Below are 11,739 nucleotides of genomic sequence, written 5' to 3' on the forward strand. Positions count from 1 at the left end.
GTGTAAGATTATTAATTTTGTTTTGTATGAGCTGTAAGAGTTGTTCTTTTATAGGTTGATGTAACATTATAAGATGGTCAACGCATACTTGCACTCTGATATTGCAATAGTGAAGATCGACTCCAAAACCTCGCTTCCATCTACAAAACTTGGCCCTTCAAGCAACCTTCGTCCTGGAGATTGAGTGCTTGCAATGGGGTGTCCTCTTTCACTTTAAAATACTGTTACAGCTGGTATTGTGAGGTATTCTTATTAATCTTAACTATTGTAGTTCACCATTTGGCTTGCTGGTACTCTTTTTGAGGATTCGTTTGCAAAATTTGTTTCTCTATTAGTTGTGTTGATCGTAAAAACAGCGACTTGGGTATTGAAGGAATGCGGAGGGAATACTCACAGACTGATTGTGCTATTAATTCTATGAGTGTAACTTTGATGTCCATTGATTATATATGATTTGTTTAAATTTTTAAAGAGTTAAAAAACCATGTTGTGTTTGAACAGGGTAATTCAGGTGGACCTCTTGTGAGCATTGATGGTGAAGTTGTAGGTGTGAACATTATGAAAAAAAAGGGTGACTGATGGATTGAGCTTTTCTGTACCAATTGAATTAGCTGTGACAATTATTTATTTGATTAGGATATTATTTTATGAGAAATTTTATTTCTTTTGTTATTATTTAAATTATTAATAAGGAATAGAAAGTGATTTTTAAATGTTTTTAATAATTATTTAATTTTAAAAAAAAAAATACAAAGAAGAATAAAATTAAAAAGTAAAATGGTTAAAAATTAAATGGGTTTTTGGCGACGCTTAAATTCATGTTACCGGCGCTTAAATTAGCGTTGCTATAACTTGCGCTGACCCTGCTTACGGCGACGCAAAAATAAGGGTCGGTGATATTTTTGGAGACGTTTTTAAGGATTGATAGAAGTCTTTTTAAGGGTAGTCAGATTTCTTTTTGTTGTAATGTGTAAATACAAATTTTTTTATTATTATTATATATAAGGATCACAATCATAATGGTTCCACATATCTAGGTTGAATTGATTTTTTTGAATATGTTGATCCGTTTAAATATGTTTTTCTGGATTTTATAAAAAAAAATGTGGAGGATGATATTTATATACACGTTCCGATTCCAGAACCGACTAATAAATATAATTCACCAATATATTTATTTATTTAATATAATTTAAAATATATATTTGTTCCGACAAATAGTAATATAAATTACTTTCTTTTTATATAGTTATTAGTTGTCTATTCTTTTTTATTTGAGCTTATCAATAATCCTACATTTGGAAGCAAATGTTGAGTATTACTTGAGTCAGTTATAAAATAAATAAATGAAACACCATGAAGCCTCTATGCATAAGAATAAATTTGTGTGAAAGTTTGAGAAAATAAACTATTTGGTGAATATATAATATTCAAGTTGTGCACAACCAATTATTCATAATTGTGTATACAAATTTCTTTTTTTAAATAACGCTTACCAATTATACTTTTTACTTTAACTTAAACTATCACCCGTCAACTATTGAATAGGAAAATACCGATACTGAAGAATTACTTACAGCAAGAAACTCTGCTGTTAAACGAGTACGAGTAAGACAAATGTACATATGTTAAACGTCCATAGTATGAATCTATTGTGTAAACATATTACATAACTTAAACGTTGAGCTCGCTTTCAAATTACCCATTAGAATAAATAATTACTTAAAATATTCTTGTCAATCGTGTTATCCTAATGTATTCTTTATTATTTTTATTTTTAATTTATTATTATAAAAATTATTTTAAAAAAAATTACTTAATCTAATTTAAAATAAATAATTTTAAAAAAATGACATTCTATCTAAGCTAGGTATCATCCTTATATATTATATTTATTATATTCGAACATAATATTATATGGGCATCTTATTCAAATTTTATAAATTTATGTTTTGGAAAAAATAATATATTATTTTTCATTTATATTATATATATATAAGCTTAATATAAAAATATGGGATAACAAGTTAATTAAGTATCCCGCAAACACACTTATTTATTTAATCAGGTGCAGAATTTGAAAAACTTAATATATCTATAGCTTAAAACAATAATTTACCTTGAAAAAAGTATTGAGCACTAAATTTCCAACATCCAATTTGACCGCAACTCAAATTATTCGACACACTTAATTATATATTTTCATTTAATTTAAGATTAAATTATTTCTTACATAGACATAAACAAAAGAAATATTAAATTTCCCTTTAAGAAGAAAAGCAGATTAATATATATATATAAATATATTGATAATCAACTAACAAGAATCAAATACTTTAAAATTTCCATAATGATTTTCAAATCTAAATAGATAATTATAAATAACAATAAAATTACTCTTTAGAGCAATCCGTAGGCTTGAAGGAGACAGTACGATTCTCAAGATCATATCCGATCAAGAAATTCATTTGTGACAAGTTTCCAAATATAGCCACTTGATCATCGGGCCTGAAAGCCAAACACAACAAATCTCCATTCAAAACAAAAGTACTCGATGTCGACAATGTCAAGTCGGCGCCACCAGCAAAATGGGCGGTGATAGATGGAGCGGTAAAGCCCTCTTTATTATTGTAACAAAGATTCAAAATTCCGTGTGGATCCTCAATCGGTTTTGCATTAATCGCACTTTTCAATGAATCTTCCAAACTTTGGTACATGTCGGATGGTAAAAGAGTTAGAGTAGTGCCCGAATCAATTATGATATTACCTTCTTCAACTTGGTTAACATTTTTAAATGGAAATCGCTTGTTATTGTCTCCACCAACACTAATCGATTCCAATGTGAGGTAATAGAAAGTTGACGGGCTCTTTGAGACCATTGGAGTGGTGACCACGTCCGAACCGGATACAATCGCGTTTGAGCCAAAACTAATATTGCTACTCACACCAACTTTATTATCGGACATCAAACAATAAGAGAATTTTCCGGCTATCGATTTTCCAAGTTGCCCAACTAGCGAAAGGGAACCACCTCCAAGCCCTACAATTCCGGCAGCATCTGGCCGAAAGGTGCCTTGGCTGTCGTGTGAGCATCCATAAACCAATTTTGGGATCGATGTTCCCCCCATGGTATAAGTTTCCGTAGCCAAGACTCCAAGGCTTGAGGAACTATCGCCATAACCTAATTGGTATTTACACGTTCCACTTGTACCCGAGCATGCACTCGAGTCTTCTAGGGCTTGACATAAACTTGAACCGCAAGTCAATGGACGAAAAGTTGACGAATTCTCCGAATTAAAAATTGGTTGATTCTGCTTGAAGCAACTTACGCATGGAAGGCACTGAGTCCATGTAATATCGCTTCCAGTGTCAGCGATCGCTAGTTGCTTGAAGGGTGGGGTGCCCACGTAAAACTCCATGAGATACTCTCCACTACCCGAAACGATTTTGGTGTCCACATCTTCGGTTTCCTTGACATCGTCGTTTAGGAGGTTAAGGGCCGACTTGAAACGAGACAAGCGAGAGATAGAACGACGAATGGCTTCAGTGGTTCGATCGCCTTGACTTAAGGAGGGGTCGTAAAATGGAGATGCTGGTGAATCTCTATGAATGAAAGGGGTGGTAAAACCACGTAATGCGTCTGTAGGTGATGTGGCCGAAAGTTGTAACAAGATGTATAAGACTAGGGTTGCATGGTAAAAAGAAATGTTAGCCATATTGAAACTAACCAAAGGATGAGGAATGGTGGATGTAAAAACTATGGGTAATTGTGATATTTATAGTGAAGGAAATGAACAGTCAATAAAATGTGAAAGGAATGATTTCAAATCAATTCGTTTGAATATTACAGCCGTTTAATTTGCATAAAATAAAATATAGATCATTAAATTAGGAAAGAGATCAGATTTACTTAATTCATTATGATTCATAGGTTCATTACAAAATTTATAAAATATTGACTATACATTTAATTATATATTTTCCATAAAACTTAATTAGTCTGATTCAGTGTTTTTGGACAGTGAATCTCTTCAATATTCATTTAGATTCAAATACTAATTTAATTTATTGGACCATTTAAATAAATGTTTTGGAATAGTTTTATTTAATAGAAAAACATTATGAATTAAAAAGGATCACTCCTAAATCCTAAGAATAAATATGCATAAAATTTTATTTCAATTAATATATTTTTTCAATTTTATTTTTAATATGTATATCTATATATTTATTCATTGTTTATAAAAAAATTATTTGCAAAATAATAATAATGATAAAAAAAATGAGTAATATTTTTCAAGTTCCAAAATATTGAATCTTAATTTCTAAATTCTAAGGATTAAGGAAAATAATTGGTCAATGTAATTAATAGTTAAATTCGTTAATCAATAATCAAGCAATTAAGTAAGTAAATTGCATATGTTTAAAGAAGTTATTGTTTCGGGATTTGCTCAATATTAGATGTTTAACTCCTAATTACAATTTAATTTAATTCATTTTCCAATGCTGTTTAGGATCCGTATACACCATAATTCAAAGAATCTAAAATTTGATTTTATATTAATAACCATAATAATCTATTCAAATAATCTAAATTTTGATTTTATATTAATAACCATACTAATATTATAATATTATATTAATAACCATACTTATAATATTATAATATTAGTATGGTTATTAATATAAAATCAAATTTTAGATTCTTTGAATTATATACAATATATTATTATTTATTATTTTATAATAATAATTTATTATGTTAAAAAATATTGACTTTTCATTTATGTATCTGATAAAACTTATGAATTTTTAACTGTAAATTTATAAATATATAATAACGTTTAAATCTTAAGTCTCAACCAGTCTAGATAGCGGGTTCTTGTTCAGCAGACCAGCACACCGCCCAACTTGTGAGTCAAAACAAATCGAATTAAGGAATCGGTTAACGGCAAAACAAATAAGTTTAAAAAAATTAAATTAAATTAAATTATATGAAAGAGTCTCTAAGGAAAATAAAATTAAATTAAAAGAAATAAAAATTTCATATCAAATTTATCTTTTAAATTATTAATCTCCATATTTATTAAATTGAACATTAAATATTTTTTATTTTGATTAAAATATATTTTCTTACTTTATTATATACACTATTATTTTAATTCTTTTTTTATTTCATTTTTTCACTATAATTTTATTTTAATAAATAATTTTATATATACATCAATAATTATATTGTATTAATTATTTTATAATATATAATTATATATTAAATTTTAAAATTATTTTCATCTTATTCTTAAATTTTTCAAATAATTTAATAAAAATTATTTTTATATATTCTCTTTACATATTAATTAATCTTATTTTATTCATTATATCTTTTATCTATTATTCACTAACAATAATTATATATATATATATATATAAATAAAATTATAAATTGAATTCAATAATAAGTCTAGTGGCAAAATGTTACATTTGGTTCGATCGTCAGTTGGTATGAATTTATAAATTATATGTGAGGATGAATGTATTGAATGCGTATTTGAAAGGATAAAAATTTTTGCAACCTTGTATTTTTGAAATATATGGTTTATCTTTCCTGTCTAAAGTTAGAGAATAAATAAAATTATTCATGAATTAAGTACATGTTTTAATATGTCAATTTAGACATGCTTTACTATTAATTTGAAAAATATTTAAGATAATTTGAAAATGTCAGTTATAAGATTATACAATGAAAATGTTGCGATGTAAGGATAACTTTCCAATATATTTTATCATTTTTTAATATGTTTTTATATATCTGTTTTACTATTATTTTGTCAAATATGTAGATAACTTGAAAGTGTCAATTAGAATATTATATTGATAAATTAATAAAATCATCCTAACAGGTAAACTAGATGTACGTCCATGTACTTTAAAATTTTAATATGCTTAATTTATCTAACAAAACAATATAAATTTAATGTATGTGACTATAAAAATTTTTTGTCTAAAGACAAACAGAAAATTAGATAATAAATATTAAAATGCATCTAAAATGAGATAAAATATTTGTTTATTTACTATAAACTTTGATATATTTATTTTTTCAAATAAAATAATATAGTTTTAATTTATTTATATATATTTATTTTTGTTCATTTTACATATTTTTATGTAAGTTTTTTCTATTTTACTATCATTTTTACCATATAATACTTATTAATTTAGTTAAATATTTATTAAATGATTTTTTTGAAACATGTGATCTTATTATTAAATCGAAAATATATTTTTTTAAATTATAATATAAAATACTGATGTTCAAAATTTATTTGATTAATCTTTCCAACGCAAGAAAACTATTCTAGTTAGAATAAGTTTTAAATATTTTATTTATTTACAAAATATAACACTAGTGAAAAAAGACTTTTACCGACAGAATTTATCGAGGGTTTTATAAAACTCTCGGTAATGGTCCCGAGAGGAATAAATCTTTCGTTATTAAAAATAAATTTCGAGAGGTGTATAAAACCTTCGGTGATATGAGTTTTCACCGAAAGTTTTTCACAAAACCCTCGGTTTTGACTCTTCTCAAAAAATCTGAAAATTATTCTAAGTGTTGGGAAGGGGTAATTGCGAAGGTTTTTCAAAAAACCCTCGGTTTTAACTCTTCTCAAAAAATCTGAAAATTATTCTAAGTGTTGGGAAGGGGTAATTGCGAAGGTTTTTCAAAAAACCCTCGGTTTTGACTCTTCTCAAAAAATCTGAAAATTATTCTAAGTGTTGGGAAGGGGTAATTGCGAAGGTTTTTCAAAAAACCCTCGGTTTTGACTCTTCTCAAAAAATCTGAAAATTATTCTAAGTGTTGGGAAGGGGGTAATTGCGAAGGTTTTTTCAAAAAACTCTCGGTTTTGACTCTTCTCAAAAAATCTGAAAATTATTCTAAGTGTTGGGAAGGGGTAATTGTGAAGGTTTTTCAAAAAACCCTCGGTTTTGACTCTTCTCAAAAAATCTGAAAATTATTCTAAGTGTTGGGAAGGGGTAATTGCGAAGGTTTTTCAAAAAACCATCGGTTTTGACTCTTCTCAAAAAATCTGAAAATTATTCTAAGTGTTGGGAAGGGGTAATTGCGAAGGTTTTTCAAAAAACCCTCGGTTTTGACTCTTCTCAAAAAATCTGAAAATTATTCTAAGTGTTGGGAAGGGGTAATTGCGAAGGTTTTTCAAAAAACCCTCGGTTTTGACTCTTCTCAAAAAATCTGAAAATTATTATAAGTGTTGGGAAGGGGTAATTGCGAAGGTTTTTCAAAAAACCCTCGGTTTTGACTCTTCTCAAAAAATCTGAAAATTATTCTAAGTGTTGGGAAGGGGTAATTGCGAAGGTTTTTCAAAAAACCCTCGGTTTTGACTCTTCTCAAAAAATCTGAAAATTATTCTAAGTGTTGGGAAGGGGGTAATTGCGAAGGTTTTTCAAAAAACCCTCGATTTTGACTCTTCTCAAAAAATCTGAAAATTATTCTAAGTATTGGAAAGGGGGTAATTGCGAAGGTTTTTCAAAAAACCCTCGGTTTTGACTCTTTCCAAAAAAACTGAAAATAATTTTAAGTGTTGGGAAATGGGTAATTGCGAAGGTTTTTCAAAAAACCCTCGGTTTTGACTCTTCTCAAAAAATCTGAAAATTATTCTAAGTGTTGGGAAGGGGGTAATTGCGAAGGTTTTTCAAAAAACCCTCGGTTTTGACTCTTTCCAAAAAACTTGAAAATAATTCTAAGTATTGGAAAGGGGGTAATTGCGAAGGTTTTTCAAAAAACCCTCGGTTTTGACTCTTTCCAAAAAAACTGAAAATAATTCTAAGTGTTGGGAAATGGGTAATTGCGAAAAATTTCTATGTATTTTTCGGTTTTGACATCTCAAAACCGAAAGATATTTAGAATACTTTCGGTATTTCACTTCTCCATTTGTTAATTTAATTGGTGTTTTACTTTCTAATTAGCTTGTTTAAACTTCTAACTAAGCTAATAAAGTGTGTGTTATTTTTGAAGAGTAGAGATTGTAATTAATTATATAAATGTATATAATTGTGTATGATTATATAAACAAGTGTATGTTTTGTGTTTGATTATATTAAGGATGTGTGTAAAATTTGATTATTAGATGTGCGGGGATTGTGTAAGGATATGAAATGTGTTAAATTAATGTTGTTCAAGCTAATTAGAAAGGTAAACACCAATTAAATTAAAAAAATGAAGAAGTCAAATGCCGAAAGATATTCAAATATCTTTCGGTTTTGAATGGTAATACCGAGAGTTATAGGTATACCTCTCAGTATTTGACTTCTTCATTTTTTGATTTCTTCATTTATTTTAATTTACTTGGTGTTTAATTAGCTTGTCTAAACTCTTAACTAAGATAATAAAGTGTGTGTTATTTTTGAAGTGTATGGATTGTGATTAATTTTATAAATGTATATGATTGTGTTTGATTATATAAAGGAATGTATATGTTTGTGTTTGATGATAATAAGAATATGTGTAGAGTTTGATTATAAAAAGGATGTGTTTAATGCTAATTAGGTTGTGTTTTAAATAGATGAATGTGTGTTGTTGATGTTTTAAGTTAAAAAATCTAAGGTCAAAACCGAGAGATATACACAATTCTCTCGGTTTTTTTTTTATTAAAATTTGTGTGAGATCCATCAAAACCGAGAGATTTACTCATATCTCTCGGAAAAAATAACCAAAACCGAGAGTTATATATAAAACTCTCGGAAATATTAAAAATCAAAACCGAGAGTTATACCTAAAACTCTCGGAAATATGAAAGGGTCAAAACCGAGAGTTATACCTAAAACTCTCGGAAATATGAAAGGGTCAAAACCGAGAGTTATACCTAAAACTCTCGGAAATATGAAAGGGTCAAAACCGAGAGTTATACCTAAAACTCTCGGTAAAACCCCTTTTTAATTAAAAAAACATCTTTCCCTTTCCAGATCACTATCGCTCGCTTCTTCCCTCTCCCCTTCTCCCGATCGACAGTCGCGCTCACCCGAAAGACGATCCACGCCGATAACGACCAACGCCGCCCATGTCCACGTCGCCGATTGATCCTTCCGCCGTTTGTAGCTCTCCGTCGATCTATCTACCGCTGTGTCTCTAGCTCGTCGTCGATCTTCCTGCCGCCGTGCTTCTTCTCTTCAACTTCTAGGTTAGTTTATATTATATGGTTAGATTTAGGTTTGATGTTGGTTAGTTTTAGGTTTGATTTAGGTTACAGTTTCTTGGGTTTAAGTTTGATTTATGTTAGATTTAGGTTTGAATGATATTAGTTTTATGTTTTATTTATGTTAGATTTTGTTAGATTTAAGTTTGATTGATGTTAGTTTTATGTTTGATTTATGTTTGATTTGGTTAGGTTTATGATTTATGTTAGATTTAGGTTTGAATGATGTTAGTTTTATGTTTGATTTATGTTTGATTTTGTTAGATTTAGGTTTGATTTAAGTTTGTGAATGAATTGATTAATATTGATGTTAGTTTTAGGTTTGATTATTATTGATGTTAGATTTATGTTTGATTTAAGTTTGTGAATGAATTGATTATTATTGATGTTAGTTTTAGGTTTGATTATTATTGATGTTAGATTTAGGTTTGATTTAAGTTTGTGAATGAATTGATTATTATTGATGTTAGTTTTAGGTTTGATTATTATTGATGTTAGATTTAGTTTGATTTAAGTTTGTGAATGAATTGATTATTATTGATGTTAGTTTTAGGTTTGATTATTATTGATGTTAGATTTAGTTTGATTTAAGTTTGTGAATGAATTGATTATTATTGATGTTACTAATTTCATAAATCATTTATTTCAGAAGGCGGGTGAAATAAGACGAACCCCCTCTATCGTTGAAGTTTTCAAGGGGACCTGTACCCCAAAAGCTACAAAAGAAAACCTCAACCCGATCCCAGACAAACGAGCGCAAAAGAAGATGGTAAGTTAATTGAATTTAATAAAATTATATATAACTTATTTATATAAATGAAAATTAATTTCAAATGTGTAGGCAGAGATGGAGGAAGTAAGAAGCAATGAACCAGATATCTTTGACTTCGACTTGACGAAGAAAGTGTACGGACGCCAAATGCATGGGACAGTGATCGGTATGGGATCCGACGTCCGACCCACACAAGAGGATCGTCAGAGTGGAAACAATTCTCAACGATCCACTGATCGGTTGTTGGAGGAGAATGAATAGCTAAAGGCGGATGTGAGACACATGGCGTTGACAATGGAGGAAATTCAAATGAGGAATATAGAAAGAGCGGAAATGATTAGTGAAATGGAAAAGAGTGATAGAGAAAGATCGCAAAGGAAGAGTCAAATGGAAGCGGAGAGGATGCAAATGACGCAAAGAATGGAGAAATATGAACAACAAATTGAATTCTTAATGACAAACCCTCCCCCAGCTAGTTAGTACATTATAATTTTTGAACAATTGTAAATGTTTTGGTTCGACTAATGACAAGTTGTTTGGATGATTGGGTTTGGTTTAGAATTTTGGAATTATAACGATCTTTTGGTTTATGAATATTATTGTATATGTATTGGTTTGGTTGAACAGGTTTTGGTTACGCACAAAACGATCACCCTATTTGAGACATTTATAGAGACAATACCGAGAGTTATTTAAAAAACTCTCGGATTTTTCCTCGCAAGAAAAACCGAGAGTTATTTGAAAACTCTCGGTTCTTCCTTAAAAGAAAACCCGAGAGTTATTTGAAAAACTCTCGGTTTTTCCTTACAAGAAAACCCGAGAGTTATTTGAAAAACTCTCGGTATTTCTTGTGAGGGAAATCCAAGAGTTTTTCAAATAACTCTCGGGTTTTCTTTTAACGAAAAATCGAGAGTTATTCAAATAACTCTCGGTTTTTCTTGCGAAGAAAAATTCGAGAGTTTTTCAAATAACTCTCGGGTTTTCTTGTAAGGAAAAACCGAGAATTTTTAAATAACTTTCGTTTTTTTCTCTGGTATCTAAACCGAGAGATTTATGAAATTTCTCGGTAAACACCTAATTAGATTTACCGAAAATGGCAATACCGACGAATGCCGAGAGTTACCCAAACTCTCGGTATTATATCTATACCGACAGATATAGGGCCATTACCGAGAGTTTATACTCTCGGTAATGACCCTTTTTTCACCGGTGTAATGATAAATATAAAAAAATAAAAACAAAACTTACTAAGCTAAAATTTGATTTCACATTGAAAACACCCACACAATTATAACTAATACCGACTACCTTTTAAACTGTTATAATATAAAATAAATTTAAAAAAATATTAAATGACATTTCCTACATTGAAATTGCGCAACTATTCTTCAGAGTAACTTATAATAGTTTATTTTATATAATTAATAAAAATAATATTGAAAGATGGAAAAGAAATTTTTGTTGACTTTTATATTTATTGGGTTATTGGGTTGATGTCGATGCTCAGTAAGTTCGTTCTAACTTATTAAATAAAATAAATATAAGAGATGAAACATAGGTTGAATTAAAGATGATAAATTTATTATTCAAATACTTAGTTTATTCTATAATTTTTTACATTGTCAAATCTAAATATTTCATTCCACACATCCTAGAATATATCTTGGTACCATATTCATTTAAATAAATTGATGGATTAATTAGTTTTATTCTATATTTGAATAGAATAAATATATGATATATATCTCAAAATTC

The 11,739-nt window shown here is 28.7% G+C and overlaps 1 protein-coding gene across 1 annotated transcript; it reads right to left on the reverse strand.

The window, feature by feature from the left end:
* Nucleotides 1-2,393: 2,393 nt before the first annotated feature.
* Nucleotides 2,394-3,716, reverse strand: LOC124930540 (aspartic proteinase CDR1-like). The gene has a single exon (XM_047470873.1). It carries the CDS (start codon nt 3,714-3,716, stop codon nt 2,394-2,396), a length of 1,323 nt encoding a protein of 440 aa, XP_047326829.1.
* Nucleotides 3,717-11,739: the final 8,023 nt, after the last annotated feature.

Source organism: Impatiens glandulifera, chromosome 3 (assembly GCF_907164915.1).
Source record: "Impatiens glandulifera chromosome 3, dImpGla2.1, whole genome shotgun sequence".
NCBI classification, from domain to species: Eukaryota; Viridiplantae; Streptophyta; class Magnoliopsida; order Ericales; family Balsaminaceae; genus Impatiens; species Impatiens glandulifera.